Source organism: Orycteropus afer, unplaced genomic scaffold (genome assembly GCF_000298275.1).
Source record: "Orycteropus afer afer isolate SDZICR_OR568_19922 unplaced genomic scaffold, OryAfe1.0 scaffold00063, whole genome shotgun sequence".
Classification (NCBI taxonomy): domain Eukaryota; kingdom Metazoa; phylum Chordata; class Mammalia; order Tubulidentata; family Orycteropodidae; genus Orycteropus; species Orycteropus afer.
In genome coordinates this window covers 2,856,133-2,876,041 of record NW_006921650.1, presented here as the reverse complement: position 1 = coordinate 2,876,041, position 19,909 = coordinate 2,856,133, and the positions used below count along the sequence as shown (strand labels likewise).

The 19,909-nt window shown below is 39.5% G+C and overlaps 1 protein-coding gene across 1 annotated transcript in view; it reads right to left on the bottom strand.

Annotated features, from left to right (window-relative positions):
* PON1 (paraoxonase 1) overlaps positions 1–19,909 on the bottom strand; it is a 27,743-nt gene that overhangs the window by 2,671 nt on the left and 5,163 nt on the right. The window contains exons 2-8 of the mRNA XM_007939794.2: positions 18,120–18,190; positions 16,140–16,195; positions 14,196–14,364; positions 10,621–10,747; positions 6,764–6,964; positions 5,150–5,231; positions 1,131–1,259 (exon numbers count right to left, since the gene is read on the bottom strand). Coding sequence (XP_007937985.1) covers positions 1,131–1,259; positions 5,150–5,231; positions 6,764–6,964; positions 10,621–10,747; positions 14,196–14,364; positions 16,140–16,195; positions 18,120–18,190 — 835 coding nt within the window. The remainder of the gene's footprint in view (positions 1–1,130; positions 1,260–5,149; positions 5,232–6,763; positions 6,965–10,620; positions 10,748–14,195; positions 14,365–16,139; positions 16,196–18,119; positions 18,191–19,909) is intronic.

The following is a 19,909-nucleotide window of genomic DNA, read 5'->3' as shown; positions in this document are numbered from 1 at the left end:
TCCTACATAGATCCCCCTCCAGGGGGTTGACAGTGGTAGCTGGGCACCATCTAGTTCTTTTGGTCTCATAGTCATATAGGCTGAGGATCGCATGGTATATCAGTCACTTGGACTAATTGTTTCCATGCATCTTTTGTTTTCTTCATTCTAATGTGGAAGAAAAAGGTCTTCTAAGCCGAAATAATTCCAGCAAGTGATTTATCTTCCCATTCTGCAGGAAAGGCCTAGAGAGGATGACCAGTTGTGTTTTAGGACTGGTGTTCTTCATTAACTTGAGACACACAGGAGAAGGAGTTGAGTGGTAATGAATGATTAGACCATAGCACTGTGGTGCCATTATGTGTATTAAACTACTATAAATTGCCAAATTGGAGAAAGTTACTATTCATATAAAGGTATGGAACTCCATCCAATGCCGAATATCTTAGCCCAGTCCTATAGGCTACTCTGACTTGCATGGAGGCCTACTGTGAGGCGCTCCCTTTCCTTTTGGCTTCCAGTTAACTTTGGCCAATGAGGAGTGGTAGAAGATGGGAGGAGTGAGAAGGTGGGATGTTTACCCTCCAGGGTTTCTCCCTGTGTGGCACTGCTGATAGGCTGCATCTTTCAACCAAAGCAATCCTCTCCACACACAGTTCTCTTCTTCTGGCTTCTGGTAGTCATTCCCTGTCCCTCGTGCATTAATCAGTGCCGTTAATTCCAATTCATAATGCCCCATGTGTTTCAGAGTAGAGCTACACTCCATAAAGTTTTCAGTGGCTGTGGTCTTTCAGAAGCAGATTGCCAGGACTTTCTCCCTATGTGCTCCTGGGTAGATGTGAACCACCAAACTTCAGTTAAAGACAAACTCTTCACCATCTGCACCCACCCAGGGGCTCCCTGTTGATTTCCTTACACTCTGCTCACACTTCCTTTATTAAACTCCTCTCAAATTACTGTTTGGTTGTGTCATCTGTTTCCTGCCTGGACTTTGACTGCAAAACACCTGCCAAGGCCAAATTCCTCCTTCTTTCTGAACATTTGGATCATTTATCCATTTTCCAATTTTATTTGCACAAATAAGTTATGTTTTTCAACCGAAAACAGTAGCTTGGAATAAGGTCATGGTCTGATTCATTTTTCAAACTAACCTCTGATGCAGGAGGATCCTCCGCATCATAGAAGAAGATTTTCATGCCATTGGGGTGACATCCAACCCAAACGTCCCCTGTCACCGGGTCCACTGATAAGTTATCCACCAGTGTGTTAAAGGTCAGCCACTTCCAGGTTTAAAAACAAGAAAAGAAAAAAAGACGGTAAGTGAAGAGAAATTGGACACCATGTTGCAGGTTCCAGGGACACCATAGTTCTGCCCTATTGCAATCTAGTTCAAGGAAATCTTCTGTCCTTCTACCCATGCTAGTATTTTGTCAGTTTGCAGGAGAGATGGGTAGGCGGAAGATATAGAAAGTCACAAGAGGCTATAAAGTTAGATTAAATCATTTGAACATGTCAGCCCTATTATTGTGCATGAACCAAAAACGGGTGGAATAGGAGTGTTAAGTATAGCATGGAACAATTCTCCTAAAATGGCATCTCTCTGTGTCTGCCGTCGAGTAGGATCTGACTCATAGTGACCACTCCTTGGGTTTCCGAGGCAGTATCACTATGGAAGTAGATTGCCCAACCCTCCTTCCAAGGAGTGGCTGGTGGGTTTGAACCGCCAGCCTCCTGGTTAGCAGTCAAGTGCCTTAGGTACTATTCCACCAGAGCTCCCTAAAATGGCACACGCAGATGATGTTTTATAAGTATTCAGAAAACCACAGGATATGTCGATTCATTTCTGATGGGAATATTGATGAAATGTAGGCTTTTTTTAATGGCTAATCATAGCTGAGCAGCCAGAAGAGGAAGGATCACCCAGGGTCTAATTTTTGCCTTGGAGTGGAAGAAAACTTTGTTCTTTAGTTTCCTGATAGTATTCAACATCCTGCTCTTCTGCTGTTCATTTTCTAAATATAAGTTGCAAGTGTGTGAAGACTGCACAAACTGCTGTTGAGGCTTTGACCAGAATCATAAATAAGACCAGCAATTCTTAATTCCAGCATTCATCAACTTGGCTGCCTCTACTAGGGAGAAATTCCATCTATTTGTTTACCTCTAACTGACTCTCAGTTGGAAAAACATCTATCCTGTGCCTCAAACAGAACCTAGTGCCTAGAGACCCCATAATAACTGGTTGTGACTCATTGCAAAGCCCAGGCCTTATGCAAGCAGCTGCAGTGAGCCACCACAGCCCTGTGCTTCCCACTCAAAATGAGAGCTATCCCCATATGTCCATCCACTGAAGAGACTGGTGGGCTTCTGGCATCTTGGAGTCTCTTTCTTACCTGCATCAAGAATCACCATCCTTTTTATCCTGGAAGTGGGAAAAGTTGGCCTAAGGTGATAGGAGAGATTAAGCAGGCATCCCTGTTCCAAATCACATGCAGGCCTTCCTCCCCTCCCCCCCCATCACAGAATCAGAAGCTCCACTCTGTTACATTAACATCTTTAAGTGAGAAAACCATCTGACATTTGTCCTAAGGTTCTACTGTTATCTTTGGAAAGGGTAATAGCCTCTATGGGTGAATTCCATAGCAGATGAAAACTTGCTGAGATGGGTAGAAGGACCCAGAAGCCTGGGGCCCCCTTCATTCAGTTATTCAGCTCCTACCCTGTACTGGAAGTCCCCAGATGCTGCAAACCATTGAGTGTTTGACTACTAGCTGACTAGCTGAAAGGTTGGCACTATGACCCCACACAGAGGCACTATGGAAGATGGGCCTGGTGATCTGCTTTGGAAAGGTCACCCAGCCTTGGAAACTTTCTGGAGCAGTACTACCCTGCACACATGGGGTCACCATGAGTCAGAATGGACTTGATGGCAGCTAACAACAACAACCCCATCCAACAAGGAGCTCAGCACCAGGTAGTACAAAGCCACATATGGCTCCTACCATCCAATAGCTGACAGTCAGCAGGGAGCCCACTCTGGACCCAGCAATGCAAAACTCTTGCCTTGCAAATAAGTGATCCCTTACAATACCAATGCATCTAGTGCACATGTGTATCACAGTTGACAGATCCAAATGGAAAGTTCTACATTCTTCACTCAAGAAAAATTCTAACAAATTGTTCTCCTTTGGAAAAAAAACTATCTTCTTGATATCTCATGGGATAACTTGGTCATATGGCATAGCATAGTTCATAATGTTTTAAAAACTTGCAAGTAGCCATCTAAGATAAAACTATTGGTCTCTACTCATTTGGAACAAAAGAGAATGAAGGGAACAAAGACTCAAAGGAAAAAAAAAAAAAACTAGTCCACAGGTCTAAAAGCCCACATGAATCATGGCTTCCTCTAGCCCGAGACTAGATGGTGCCTGGCTACCACTACCGACTGTTTTGACCAGGGACACAGTAGAAGGCCCTAGATCGAGAGGGGAAAAAATGTAGAGCAAAACTGGAATTCCTAAAAAAGGAGAGACTTACTGGACTGATAGAGACTAGAGGAAGCCCCAAGACCTATTGCCCTAAGATACCCTTTAACTTGGAACTAAAGCCACTCCCAGTGGTCACTTTTCATCTAAATAATATATTGGATCATAAAATAAACACTGTCACCTGTGAATACTGTGCTTCCTTAAATAATCAACTATATGAAACCAAATGGTCAACATTTACCCTAAAACAAAGATGAGAATCTAAGGAGGGGCAAAGAAGCTAGATTAATGGAAACAGAACAAAAAGAATGAAAATAATGAGAAGGTTGACACAGTTCATGTGATAGTGCTTCTTCTGTGGGCATCTAGGGCAAGAGAGCAACACTGTGTTGTTTTGGGGGAATGGAGCTGCTTTAGAAAACAGCACTCTCCTGGTAGTGTAGTGGTTAAAGAGCTCTGCTGCTAATCTAGAGGTCAGTAGTTTGAACCTGCCAGTCACTCCATGCTACATCGAAAGATGTAGCAGTCTGTTTCCACAAAGTTAACAGCTTTGGAAACCCTATGGGGCATTTCTACTTTGTCCTATAGTGTTGTTATGGGTTGAAATGGAACAGATGGCATTGAGTTTCTTTATTTTTAAGTTCTTAGTCTCCTTTTCCTCACTTTCCTGTTTTTATCCCTTTTAACCCAAATCTTAGAACAGACTAGAATTGGTGGAGGTAGAAGGTGAACCCTTGGTCCAGTCGCATCTTATTAATTCATTTAACACCTATTTGCTGAGTGCCTACTAGGTGTTGCAAACTTGTGGAACTTCTACACTTGTGGAGAGTCAGATAACAAAGAAGACAGATAAATAAAATATATAGTATGTTAGTAATAAATGCTAAAGAGAAAGAGTGATAGAGGACATAGCATATATGTGTGGTGGTGATGGTGGATGAAGTTGCAAGTTTCGATAAGGTGTCCAGGGAAGACCTCACTAAAGTGACATTCTAGAAAATCTGGAAGGAGATGGAGGAGAGAGTGACGGAAATCTGGGGGAAGATCCTCCGAGCAGATGAAATAAATACCACATGCATGGTCCTGAAGTGGAATCACACATGGTCTGTCTGTTCCAGGGACAACCAGTGCAGGAAAGGAGAAGTAGGGAAGTAAGGAACAATAAGGCAGAGAGGTGAGCGGTGGCCATTGTGAGCATCTGGGCATTGTAAATATTGTGGAAAGCATTCTAGTATCCATACAAGTTGAGGGTGTTTCTAGGCTGTTACAGCAAATGGAGGAAGGAAGAAAGAAAAGACCAAGTGAAAGAAGGAGAAAAAAGAAAAGGAAACGGAGCGAGAGAGGGAGGAAGAAGAAAGGCAGGAAGAAAGAGAGAGGACGGGAGGAAGAAAGAAAGGAAGATGGAGGGAGGGAGGAGGAAAAGAAACGTAACACCAAGCCCCAAACTCCAGAGTGAAAGGAATCAAAGCTTCACAGTGAGAAGTGTAGTGTGCTGCTTCCCACTCTGCAGTTGAGTTAAAGTGAACAACAAACTTATAACAACGCTGATGACTCTTAATAAAGAAATGAAAAATCAGCTCTCACCCATTCCAATTAGACAATTCTTTTTTTTCTCACTTTTAATTTCGCAAATCAATTAGAATCTAATTATCACTCTGCAAACTTATAGTGTTAATACATCTTACCTTCAATGGAGTTAAAGTCCAATTAGCGTGCTTCTCATACACATGAATCTTATGAGCCAGCAATTCAGATATATAGACATACCTTCAAAGAAGAAAGCACTACATCAAAGCACTTGAAGTAATGCAATTCAAAAGGAGAAGGTGGAGTTGTAATAACTCTTCCTAGGGAAAAACTTTGCTTAAGAACTGGAAATGGAATCTATCTCAAAACACACCAATTTCTGAAAGAACTCAATGAATTTGCAGCACACAAAGGGGGTTATTTCTGAAAAATTATTTCTAAAAGTAGGAACCTAGTTGTCCCTGATCAGAAGGGAAAAAATTTAGCTCTAACACCTGCTCTCAATTTGTGTCTGGGAGCAAAATACATTATATTGACTGTCTTTATTTATCAATCTAGTGGCAAGCCCGAGGCTCTTTATCAAGAAGGCTGGGGAGTTCTCACTAGACAAACTGCAGGAAAGCACTCTGACAAGCCCCTGGGTTTCGGAGGGGAGATGTGAGAGAAGACAAGATGCTTGTCCTGGATCTGAGTGAAGTCTCCCTGTCCTGAGTCTGTCCTGGCCCTCTGACTTTCTGTTTTGCAGAGTGCAATACCACACCTGTCATAAACATACATAGTCATTCTAAGCACACAGTGTATCCCAGAACATAAAGAGAAATAAATGCTTGCTTATCTGCTATTTTTGAAGAACAGGAGATGATACAAATAATTGAAAGCTATCCATGTTGGTTTTATCAAGTATATGCGACTAAGCCTCTGAATTCCTCAATAATACAAGGTAAGGAAGATATAGATGAATGGATACATAGATTTTATGTATGTATATATGTATGTAAGAAGCTCTGGTGGTGCAAGGCCTAAAACATTTGACTGCTAACAAGAAGGTTGGTGGTTCAAACCCACCAGCTGCTACGCTCCACAGAAAGAATATGAGGCCATGTACTTCGATAAAGATTTATCACCTCGAAAACCCACTGGGGTTCACTATGAGTCGAAATTGACTCGATTGCAGTAAGTTTGGTTTGGTTTTTTTATATACGTATGTTTGTATCACTAAAGTATGGTCCATAGACCACTGCGCATCTGTGAATTGTTTATTTATTGTAGGACAACTATGAGATAATGATGTAAATCAGCTACCACACGGCTTAGTTGACCTGCCTTTTTTTTTCTTCACTCTAAGACTTTCCTGATGAAGGAAGCAATGCCTTGATTTACATTTTGGTATAAGCTCTGCCTCCTGTCACAACCAGCATTACTGAATGTATTTCTATGTTTTATTTATCACATTAGGTACTCAAAACTCTTCCCTCAAAGCAATTTAGTATTTAATAATACTAAAAACATCTATAACTGTTTCCCCTCTAGACACCTTTTTCCAATAAGAAAATAAAGACAGTGTGCCTTTCCACAATAGAAAATTATGATTTGGCAAGTTTTACCCCCTGAAAACATAGGTAAAATACTGAACACATATTTTACATTTTGTCTAATTTCATATTAATAGAACATCCTGGTAAATCCATCACATTCATTAGAAAAGGAATATATTATGAAGTTATTTAATGAGAATGTGGGAAAATGACTTTTTTATTCAAGAATTCACATACTTGCCATCAGGTGAAATGTTGATTCCATTAGCAAAATCAAATCTGTCTGCCACAACACGAACGTCATTTGGACTGTAGTAAACAACATATGACCATGCTAAACCCAAATACATCTCCCAGGATCGTAAGTAGGAGTCAGCAAAATAGTGATCATTTGTGGCATAGAACTGCTCCGGTCCCATGGCAACAAGATCATTCAAACTGCAATTAAAATACATACACACAATGTCTAGGTGAAGCTATTGTACATTACAGGGTTATGAATTGGCTTTTATGAATATCTATTCCTGAAATCAAGATATGGGGTGGAGCCTGCACACTAGCTGTTGTGGCACAGAATTAATAAGAGATCAGTTCCACTCAAACAATCTTCAAAGATAACAATTACTCTAAGAAATCCTAAGAGGTTTGTTCTTGTTACCTAGTACTGCTCTGACAAGAATATACCACAAATGGGATAGCTTTAACAAACAGGAGTTTATTCTTACAATTTGGAGGCTGTTGTTGTTATGTGCTGTTAAACCAGACCCAACTCATAGCGACCCTCCTTGGATTTCCAAGGTGGTATGTCTGTGGAAGTAGATTGCCCAACCTTCCTTCCTGGGAGTGGCTAGTGGGTTTGAACCCCCAGCCTTCTGGGTAGCAGTCAAGTGCCTTAGGCACTACACTACCAGAGCTCCCTAGGGCCAACTTTATCTGTGCTCATCTAGAACGTACTCCTGTCAGTCCAAGATATCATAAAACAGAAAACAGTAACAAAGCACACGCACTGGGCACCACCCTTGCATTTTAGTAAAGCCCCTACTGTCAGCTGTGTGGCCTCCGGAAAATGGTTTCATGTGTCTGTGCCTTAGTTTCCTTTTCTGTAAAAGGAGGATGATGGGCCGGCCTATCTTCCAGCCTTAAAGGGTCACTTCCCGCTGGAAAGTTTCATGATTCTGAACTGAATAAAATGTCTATGAACACGAATGCTCAGAGATAGGATGCTATGGCTTATTTTCTGATTTTGATTCTCTCTCTGTTACAGAGAATATAAGATATATGAGTCTATTTTTCTGCTTTAATAGGTACAATACTGAACACATAAGTGAGTCATTCCTTGCTGATTGAGGTGATGGAAGTTCCCGGGGCCATTATCTGGGAGAGAATTCTCTTTGCTGTATTGCAGAGAGTGTAACAGCCAAAACAGCAGCTCTGACGCAGCTCTGGGCTATAGGGCAAGTTATATAAGCTCATGGAGCCTCCGTTGGCTCATCTGTAAAGGGAGGTTAAATGATTTTCCCAAGGTCACCCACTCATTAGTAGAAGACGAAGGGTCATAATCTAAATTTGTAGAGTTGCAGTGGGAATGGCAATGAGACGATGCCTGTTGTGTGTTTTACAGGGAACCTGACACCGACTCAGTCCTCAATGAATGGCAGCCACTATTACTACATGAAAAAAAGGTCTAGGAAATTAGTAGTCTGCACAGGTGCCAGAGTAAACTAGCAAGCTGGATTTCCTCTTGCTTTTTAATAGTAAATTTCTGAAACTAGTATGCTTTGCTAGCATTTGCCTGATTTTTCATTAAAAAAGAAAAAGAGGATTGTGAATTAATTAAGAGTAATAGCTCTGCGCAGACAGGAAGGCATAATTAAGAAGGGCATGGGAGGGGGACACAGGGAGAGGAGGAGAGTGGTTAGGGTTGGGGATGGTAATCGGGAAGTAAAACCAAATGTACACGAACTATTGAATGTAAAACAAATTCTGCTCTATAAATTTGCACCCAGAGCACAATTTAATAAAAAAGAGAATAGCTTTGAAATTTGATGGACTACCATTTGAATCTCAAGGCTATTTGTTATTTTTGCTGGAGCCACAGCACGTCATTCAACTCTGAATCACTTCTCTGAGTCTTAGTGTCCGCTCTGTACCTTTCAAGGTTACAGTAAGAATAAAATGGCATCATGAATGGAAAGACCTTGGAACCATGCCTCTAGTAAATGATCCGTAATGAGCATTGTTTTGTTATTAATAACACACTTAAATTGTAATAGACTTAGTAATACATATATTAAAGCTGTAAGAAATACAGCTAATCCTTGAGTAAGGAGTTCTGGTGGCACAGTGGTTAAGGCATTAGGTTGCTAATCAAAAGGTTGATGGCTTATGCCCACCAGCTGCTCCACCAGAGAAGACAAGTCAGTCTGCTTCTATAAAGATTCACAGCCTTGGAAACCCTATGGTGCAGTTCTGCTCTGTTTATAAGTCAGAATCAACCTAATGGCACTGGGTTTGTTTTTTGGGTTTAATCCTTAGGTTGAAAGAATGGAATTCTAGTTAATTGGTGCACTACTGTGGTTATTTTCAGTCTGGTTCTATGCTGCCAAAGACTAATATTTTTTCACAACTCACCCAGAAAATAAATAAATAGACACGTACATTAACCTCAAGAAACTGGACAAACCAGAGTTTTACAGGAGTAAACAGTGAAACAAATAAAACATGTTTTCACTATATCATAGAGGTTCAGAGTACCAGTTCCAGGCTACCAGGATTAAAATTCCAGCTCTATCACTTACTAATTGTGTCATCTGGGACAAATTAATAAGTACTCTAAATCTTGATTTTTAAAAAAATTCAAATGAGTGTAATAATAAAACCTTATATATAAAGGTACCTATAAAAAGTTACTAAGATAACCTGTTTAAGTTGGTTAGTGTAGCACCTAACTTGGACTTAAAGCTCATTAAGTTACTATTATTATTACCCCAGCTTCTCTGTTCTACATAGATTTTCCTGATTTAGTGCTTGGTGTTATGCACTAAGGGATCGTGACATCATTCTCTCTTCAAAATGTATTTATCGAATGAATGGATGAATAAACTCTCCCACCAAAAGCTGCTCTCGGAAATGCGCTCATCCTAGACTAAGACCCAGACTGTAGTTCTTGTTCAATCACTAATTAGTTGATTGACTTTCAACCAGTAACCCAATCTCTCTCATCTTAGTTTCCTCAATTTCAAAACCACCAGATAAGAGGGAGTGGAAGGGTCATTGGAAAGTCTGAGTACATGCTATATTTCAGGTGCTTTGCTAGGTACTAGCATGTAAATAAAAAAATGTTTATCAGAAATCTAGACTTATGGAGTTGGTCTAAAGCTATATATAAATAATACATACAGAGTTTGGGACTCTAGACAAAATCCTGATTGGGGTAAATATTGTTTTGAAAGATGACTATCTTCATCAGATTGTTATCCTAAATTTATCACTAGCCCCATAAGCCAAATTCTCATAGGCAAAGGGCACACAAAAATTGAGTGTGTGTGTGTGTGTATGTGTTGACCAGGATCAGGGGTCCTTGTGTGTTTTTTTCCTCCATATATTACACTGTTAAAGAGCCCAGAATCAAGCTGGGTGTTACTGCAGATCTGTTATTCCGCAGACTGTGCAACTGACCAAGAGCGGAGGCAGTCCAGTGAGGTCTCAGATGCACCAAGTTTCCTCTTATGTTTGTGTTTCTACTTCACAGAAATATCCAAGACTGTATTTTTCAAAAAATAATAAATAAATAAGCAAAACTCAAGATGTGGAATTTGGGTTGAAAATATTAAGTCTGGTTTATGAGAAGGGCAGATTATTTTTTTCTTGGTAAAAGGTTAAATGAAGACCCCTGAAATGAAGGAAAAAGAGGGTCTCTAAGGGGCTTGAGTCCTCAAAACTTTCTGCAGAAGAACATTTGAAGGAGTTTGTCATCATTAGATATAAGAGTTGAACAGCTATTACCATCATGGCCAAAAGGAAAAGCTAAAAGTGGATTATTCACCCAAGGGAGTTAAAGAAAAATAGGAATATGATACGTCTCAGGACAGTACTTAGGCAGAAGTTCGTGTTTGATGGTTTTCAGATGCAAAAGTGATTTTTCTTCTTTTTGAAATTTAAACAATTCCACTGTGGACTTAAAATCTGGATGGTTCACCACCAGCAGGTACACAGTATTATCTGAGAGAAAATTAAAAACAAAAATTGAAACATTAACTGAGCTCTCAGCTGTCAGCCCTGTCTCCAAAAAGCAATTTCAACCCACCTCCAACTAGTACTTAGGATGTCAGGCAGATGGAATATTTTCATCTCTTAGTAGAGAGAAGCATTTGTGACTGCTCCAAAGAAAAGTGGCTAAAGGAAAAACCAGTGACAGTTTCTGAAAACCCAAAGCTCCACAGGGGAAAAATCCTCAACTTAAAAATGATCAGCCCTGACATTAAAACTCCAAAAAAGCTTGTTAAGCTTTTTCTATTTCAGCCTAGTCTCAGTGAGATACAGAGCTGAGATAAAAGAGATAGAAGATGAGGGAAATATCAATATGTGAAGGCAGGCAAAGGCAATCTATGCTTACACAGTGGAAGATGATAAAGTCCAGAGGACACCTGAGACACAGTAGCAAAGGGGTGCAGCTTCCATGAATCCATGAGACTTTGAGATATGAAGGAGACATATCTAAGTGGTCAAGAAGGTGTGACTGGATTTGCCAAGTGAAGTTAGATTATGGCCTTTGCCTTCAAAAGCACTAAGTCTTTGGAAGCCTTTGACATGATCACATTGATGTCTCAAGGAAAAAAAAAAAAAGGAAAGTTCAGCAGATTGAACTGAAGAGACATGGCACCAAGGAGGCTCTTCATTAGTCCATTCATCAAACAAGTGTTTAGCATATTTTAGTTGTTGTTAAATGCTGTGAGGAAAAAGGAAACTGGATAACCTTTATACAGAATAATGGGTTCTTCTTCTTCAGGGGGAGTTAGAGATGTTCTCGCTGATGAGGTGGCATTAGAACAGAGTCCAGAACAAACCATCTGGATATCTGAGAGAAGAGAGTGCGCAAAGGCCCTGAGGCAGGAGCGTCCTTAGCACTTTCACTTGACAGTGAGAAGGCTGTAGAGATTAGAGTGAAATGGGTGAGAAAAGAGTGGGAGGGAGGAAGCCATAGAGGTTCAGCCTTGTTAGGCTTCAGGGTAAGGATCTAGGGTTTAGGCTTTGAGCCAAGCAGCAACATGACCTGATATTATGTAATAACCAGGCATATGGAAATAAGAAACTGGATGAGGAGGATGGCACTGATAAGAAAAAGCAGGAAAGGCAAAGAGAGGCATTTGAAAGGAAGAATCAAAAGATCCTGGTGATGGCTGAGGAATGACAGAGTCAGAAATCAAACATAAATGAGGATTGAAATCTTGATGAGTATTTTGCCTAGCAGGTTCTACTTCTTAGTATATTGTAAGAAAATAAAAAAGATATATGTGCAAGAATATTTATTTTGACATTGTTTGCACTGAGCATGAAGTTGGGAACAAACTACACATCCCTCAGCAGATAAACTATATTATGGTACTCCCACACAATTGAATCCTGCACAGCCATTGCAAACATCTCTAAATGAATGCACTGTCATAGAAGAAGTCCATAATAGAGTGTTTATTGCAAAAGAAATTTATAAAAGAGTTGGGAATAGTACCTTGTTTTTATTTTGAAAAGCATACACACAGGAAAACTATAGTTTTTTTGCACTTGAAAAAAAAATTTTTAAATAAAATATGTCTGATAAATGGGTAGAGAGACCATAGAAAGAGAGAAATATATATATATATCTCCTTAGAGACTTACAGCAGTATGCTATAGGTAAGTGAACATGACATCCACTACCATAACAGTAAACAGTGCTTGTCACAAGTACAGTGGTGAGGTGGGCATCATTTGCCTTTGTTGTTGTTGTTATATGCCGTCGAGTCAGCTAACCAGAAGGCTAGCAGTTCAAACTCACCAACCACTCCTCGGAAGGAAGGTTGGGCAATCCTACTTCTGTAGTGATACCACCTCGGAAACCCAAGGAGGGGTCGCTATGAGTTGGGGCCGACTCGACGGCATATGACAACAACACCTCTATATATATATATATAATCAGGGAAGATAAAAGGATGAAAAATCATTTTTTGACATTTTGAATTTAAAGTAACCAAAAGAGAGACATCCAAACAGAAGTATCTATCTAGTGAGCACTTACAGGGTTAGAATTGAAGAGCTGATTAAATAAATAAAACCACACTGGGAGGTATTCTCCTTAAAAGCAAGCATGGTTATGGTTGTAACATGGTTGAACTTTCTGAAATAGAGTGAATGTGAAATATGTTAAAGATGAAATTGTTGGGGCATGTTCAGAGGTTGAAAATGAAAGACCAACCCATCAGCAGGGGAGCAAATGGCAGGAGGATCAGAAGCAGTACAAACGGTGTCTCAGAGGACCAGGAAGGAGCAAGTTATCTGATGGAGAAGTACTCAATGGCATAGAACCAGGTGGAAATGGAAGAATGAAGAGAAGGCAGAGAAGGAGGTAAGAAAGGGGATGGAAAGACAGAAGGAAGAAAGAGATAAAGAATTAATAATAGCACCACTGTTGGATTTCAAGGCAGACATTTTAGCCAACTACAGTGGGGAAAATTTTGGAAAAAGGACTGAAGGAGGGGATGGTTAATGAGGAAATGAAGACTGTGAGTATAGATGTAGTTCTCAGCTTTGCCCTTACATTTTAATCACCTGGAGCACTTTTAATCACTGAACAGACCATCTGAACTAGATCTGGGGCTAGGGTTTTTATAAAAGTCCCAGGTAATTCTGTGTGCAACTGGGGTTGGGAATTCATGTACAGATAAAGGAAATGGCAGCCAGTAGAAAAGATAACATGGGAAAAAGGCAAACAGGATGGGGGCAGCAAGTAGTTTTGATGGGTTTCCGAATATGGAAGGCCATTTTGAAGACAGAACAGGGGAACTAGCTAGTAGACAGGGAGGCACTGAAGATGAGGGTCTGAGGAAAGCTGACAAAGGTAACTTCTGACCTTTGATCTACAGGTTGCAAATACCTTAGGTTAAAAAATTCTTTCTCATAAATGGCTGGATCTATAAAATTGTTTAAAATGAAGAACTTGTAAAGATTAGGGTTGAATATTATTACTATAGTAATTTTAGGGCTAATGTAAATGTTGATATTAAAAGAAATCAAGTGCTTCACAAATTTATATATTTTTACATTCTCAAGTATTTAAGTGGTTATACTACTATATTTAAGGAGCTCTGGTAGCGTAGTGCCTAAGGCATTTGACTGCTAACCAGAAGGCTGGCAGTTCAAACCCACCAGCCACTCCTCAGAAGGAATGTTGGGCAATCTACTTCCTGTAGAGATACCACCTCGGAAACCCAAGGAAGGGTTGCTATGAGTCGGGTCCGACTGGACAGCACATAACAACAACAACAATACTATATTTAATTAACATAGAGGAAGTTTGAAACCCAGAATAAGAACATTACTCATGATTATACTTTGGTTGGATGAGAAGAAATAATTCATTCATTAGAATTTCTTAAATTTGTTTTTGGTTTTAGTACACATTAAATAGTTTTACCTTCATCTGTGAATGTGCTGATCCCATGAGGGTTAAATGAAGTCAAATCAAAGTTACTTCCAGTGATCTTCAAGTCCAACGCTGCTGGGTCTTCCTCATTCAGGTCCATCAGAAGGATTTTTCCTGGTTTGTTGAGTTCAAAGCTCTTTATTCCAGGATATTTCAATCCCTTATGGAAAACAGAAAAGAGTAAACAGCACATACAAATATTTCAAATCATGCCAGATGGTATATAAATTCACCTTATCTGCTCCAGGCCAGGGGACTGGCCACAAGACCATACAGGAAGGCTTTTGGCTGGCTTGCATAATAGGCCAATGTGGGGTTCTGACAGATACATTCCCGGGCCAACCCCATACAACACATAGGCTTCCAACATCCCCAGAAAAGCCACACATGTACCAAACCACAACATCCCGGCCATAAAGAAAATAAAAAATGGAAAAACAGACCAAAGCAGCCGTTACTGGTGGTCTGCAATAATATAATCAAGGAATACTAGCATAACTCATACTAGTGCACTTTGCAGACACTGAGTTCTTTGCAAACTGAAGGCTTGTGGCAACCTTGTGTCAATCAAGTCTATTGATGCCCTTTTTCCAATGGCATGTGTTCACTTCATGTCTCTGTGTCACATTTTGGTATTCTTATGATATTTCAAACTTTTTAATAATGCTATTATTGGACACTTAATAGATTACATTGTAGTGTAAACATAATTTTATATGTACTGGGAAAACAAAAATTCATGTGACTTGCTTTATTGTGATATTTGCTTTATTGTGGTGGTCTGGAATGGAACCCACAATACCTCCAAGGAATGCTGGTACAGAAAGAGCATTGGTTATGGTTTCTAAACTGTTCCCAGGCAGGTACCTTGGTCATTAGTACCCTAGAAGGAAGATAGAGGTTTAAGGAAAGTCCAACAAACTGGGTAACTCCCCCTTTCTTAGCTTTCAGCCAGAACAACAAATCTGTTATTTGTTTTATATATTAGGGTTCCAGGTAACATTTCGCTTGAAATATGTATTATGTTACTTAAAAAAAAAAAAAAAAGAAAAAGAAAAAAGGCTTACAAGTTACTGCTTTAAAGGATGACTAATTCTCTATTTTCTTAAGAGAAAATTGGACTAAACAAATTACAACAGCAGCAAAGGCTTTAAATGGCTGGGTGACTTGTATATTGTATCCTGTCAACTCTGTTTGCTATGTTATAAATCCCTACACCAGATTGTTGGCTTATTTTGTTTTGAGCTGTTACACTCATCTTAGTTCAATAAACATGGTGGGTTCTCTCTTCAATGTTTAAAAATCATGGGAAGACCTATTGAAAATTTTAGATTAAAGGGCTTATTCTGAAAAGTATAGAGAAAAAAAAAAAGGAAAAATCTAAGTGTTGTGTGGTTACAGGACATAAACAAACATACTCGTTGAGCAAATATTTATTGAGTATACTAGTTAAGTGCTTTAAGGAATAAACAGTTAAGAGAAGTGACTTTTAATAAATTGCTACAATAGGAAGATAATATAAGAGCTTAGTGTACACACAGGAATACACATATATAGAGAACACGCACAATCACAATTATTACACTAGTGGACAATGCATGTACAGTTTGTTCTTGAACCATGTGACTCTGCTCATTCTACTCTAAAGTAAGTGTCTGTACTAAAAGTCCCTGGGTGGTACACATGGTTTATGCTCAGCTACTAACCTGAAGGTTGATGGTTCGAACCCACCTACTGACACCACTGAAGGAAGGCCTGGTGATCTGCTTCCATAAAGATTACAGCCAAGAAACCCCAGGGAGCAGCTCAACTCAGTCACACATGAGGTTGCCAAGAGTCAGAATCAACTCGACAGCAACAGATTTTAAAGGAAAGCCTTAAGTTGTTGGTCCTATGAAAAGTTCTAGGCCACAATAAGTGAGATAAAACACTCACGGAGCTAATGAAAGTCAGTCCATTAGGAAGTATCTCCAAGTCTTCAGAACCAGTGTCTGCCAGGAAAGAGAACAGATGAAACAGATTGTTTCAGACTACATTTGCAGAAAGCATCAGTGGTCCATTTCTTCATCACTCCTGACTTGACATGGAGTGACGTATTTAGCTCATCGTTGATACATTCAGAATAATTCATTCTTTCAATTTTTTAATTCAAATCGATTAATGTAATTACACGAAAAGTAAAAGTTATTAGTGTAATTAAAGTTATACTTAATAAACTTGATTTACATTGACAAATTAGAACTTTTTTCCTCAGAGTTTTAAATCTCATATAAAGCTCAGGGAAATTCATACAATACACAAAAAGTATAATTATTTGAAGAGATGGCTATTTTTTTTTTTTAAGATACAGAGTGAACTATAAATATATTTTGATACTTAATAGCTCCAAATCACAGGAGTCCTGGTGGCTCAGTGGTAGACGTTAGCTGCTAACCCAAAGATTGGCAGTTTGAACCCACCAGCTGCTCTTTGGGAGAGAGATGTGGCAGTCTGCTTCCATAAATATTTACAGCACTGGAAACCCTATAAGGCAGATACACTCTTCTACAGGGTCACTATGAGTAGGAATCAACTTGAAGGCAGTGAGTTTGGGGTTTAATTCCAAATCAGTACAAAATTATGTGGGAAATACAAGCAAATGCCAAATGCTTGAGTTAAAAAAGGGTCACATTTCATATTAACAATAATATAAATTTACTATTAATTAATATCACTATCTTTCACTTACTTATACTGTAAGTATATATAAATTTTTAAAATTTCAAATAATCTATAGACAAATGACATGTGTGATTTTGTATATGGCATAGTGCCTAAGGCACTTGACTGCTAACCAGAAGGCTGACGGTTCAAACCCACCAGCCACTCCTCAGAAGGAAGGTTGGGCAATCTACTGTAGTGATACCGCCTCAGAAACCCACGGAGGGGTCACTATGAGTCAGGTCTGACTCGATGGCACATAAAAACAACAACATACACACACACACATGTACGCACGCACACACACACACAAATATGAACATTATGTTTACAAAACTGACCAAACAAAAAGAAAAATAAACAAAAAATTGTCAACACTTTGGCAATAAGTTGGTGAATTCAATATGAAATGTTTTCATTTTTAGAGTTAACTACTTGAGTTAATGTGGTGCCTAGGTGGTATGAATGGTTAAGATGCTTGCCATTAACCAAAAAGTTGGAGGTTCAAGTCCCCTCAGAGACACTTCCAAAGAAATGCCTAGTGATTTAATTCTGAAAGATCAGTCACTGAAATTGTCTGGCATTGTTCTGCCCTGACATATGTTGGTTGCCATGAGTCAGAGTCAACTCAGCTGCAACTGGTTACTGAGTTAGTAATACTCTCCTAGTTCAGTGTTTAGAACAAAATTAAGCAGGTATACTGGTCAGTGAGGGAGCTCTGGTGGCGTAGTGCCTAAGGTACTTGACTGCTAACCAGAAGGCTGGCGGTTCAAACCCACCAGCCACTCCTCAGAAGGAAGGTTGGGCAATCTACTTCCATAGTGATATTGCCTCGGAAACCCACGGAGGGGTCGCTTTGAGTTGGGTCCAAATCAACGGCACATAACAACAACTGGTCAATGAAGGAGCTCTGGTAGTGTAGTGGTTAAAGCATTTGGCTGCTAACCAAAAGGTCAATGGTTTTAAACCACCATCTGTTCTGTGGAAGAAAAATGAGGCAGTCTGTTTCCATAAAGATTTATAGTCTTGGAAACCCTATGGGGGGAATTCTACTCTGTCCTATAGAATTGCTATGAGTTAGAATTGACTCTATGGCAGTGGATTTAGTTTAGTTTAGTTTTGTTTTTTTTTTTTTTCCTTTATTTTTGGTATTGATCAACTAAATGGCAAGAAAATACCACAAATACAAATGAGACACTCCTCTCACACACATACCTATTCCTTTAACTAAATGACAGTTCAGAAGTTCCACTGGTATCACTTCTCGAGCAGCATTAAGTCGTGTTCTAGAGGGGAGAGAGGAATAACACTATGCAGGAAATATAATTAAGTGTAAAAGATCAGCAGCCTATAAAGTTCTTTACTTTGTCTAGGTTTCAACCCCAGATTTCCTCAAACCTAGACAAATCTATCAAACAAACCCAGAGCAAGATACGTGGGATTTTCTGAGTGCAAAATTTAGTATTAATATGGTGGGAATGCATGGATACACCCAAGAGGTACATAGTATCCTCTCCTCTGTACACTTTGGCAGGAACAGGAACAATTTGTGTAAGCAGTCCTATGTGGAAACTAGGGCTTTGAACCAGTTCATTCTGGTTCAACCCTCTGGTGAGAATTTGCATTATCTACATTTTAACAAGATCCCCAGGTGATTCTTATAGATTTTCAGGTGATTTTTATGTACACACATACATCTCATATGTATACATATGATACTTATGTATATACACACATTCCTTATGTTGATATGTAAATTCTGATTCAGTATATCTGGGGGGAGTATGCAAATTATCAGGAGAGGGTTGAACCAGAATGAACAAATTTGAAGCCCTGGGAAATTTGGATTAAGTTGCTACATGGGTCCAATTTATTCCAGTGTTGTTTTGGGGCTACTTGTAGATGACCTCGTGCTATCTGGCCAGTCTGGGTCCCCAGCCTGGACTCGAGGACTATATTTGAATAATGCAGGTGTGCTCAATGGGTTGATAACTTCAGACAATCATACCCAAAGCTAGAATATAAAAAACATTTCACAAACATGCATACAATGCAACTTATTAAATCTGAGCATATAAACATCATGGTGAACATTTGAGTGACAGACAAAAAAAAAAAAAAAACAGATGTAAGAAGTAACTAGCAGGCCACCTAACCAGAGCAAAGTTACTGATAAAAGATATCACAAAGTTAGCACAGTCAAGAGATTTAAACAAAAGCATGCATTGAGAACTAATGACATAATGTAGTTACAGTGATTAGTGACAATTATCCAAGAATCCCTAGAAATATTATTTAGTTTAAAATAGGTATGTGAATTCTAATATATGAAAAAAGGGAAGACCCTCAACAAACGGATTGACACAGTGGCTGCAACAATGGGCTCAAGTATAGTATGGATTGTGAGGCTGGTGCAGGACTGCACAGTGTTTCATTCTGTTGTACATGGCGCCACTGTAAGTTGGGGCTGACTTGATGGCACCTAACTACAACAACATAAATTCTTAGCTTGCCTAACTGATCACTTAAATCTCACAGAAGGAGGGTGGGACAGAGGTGAACTAATATTCTGGAAAAATTCTTACCAACATGTAGGAAGTAATAGGAATTTGGAGGCAATTTGGTTTTTCATTCTTTCATTCATTCAGAAAAAATACAGTGCGTTCCCATTATGTATCATGCCATGGCTATCAACGCCACACTCTAAGAGTGTCTGACCTAACATGTTAGGAAGGGGGTCCAATAATCCACTTTGGAAAAACACCACGGTTCTTCCTGAGGCACAGAGTGGCCAACATCAGTCTCGGTGCTTGGTTGTTGTTGTTGTTGTTATGTGCCGTCGAGTCAGCCCCGACTCATTAGCGACCCCTCCTTGGGTTTCTGAAGCAGTATCACTACGGAAGTAGATTGCCCAACTTTTCTTCCAAGGAGTGGCTGGTGGGTTTGAACCGCCAGCCTTCTGGTTAGCAGTCAAGTGCCTTGTTGTTGTTGTTAAGTGCCTTCGA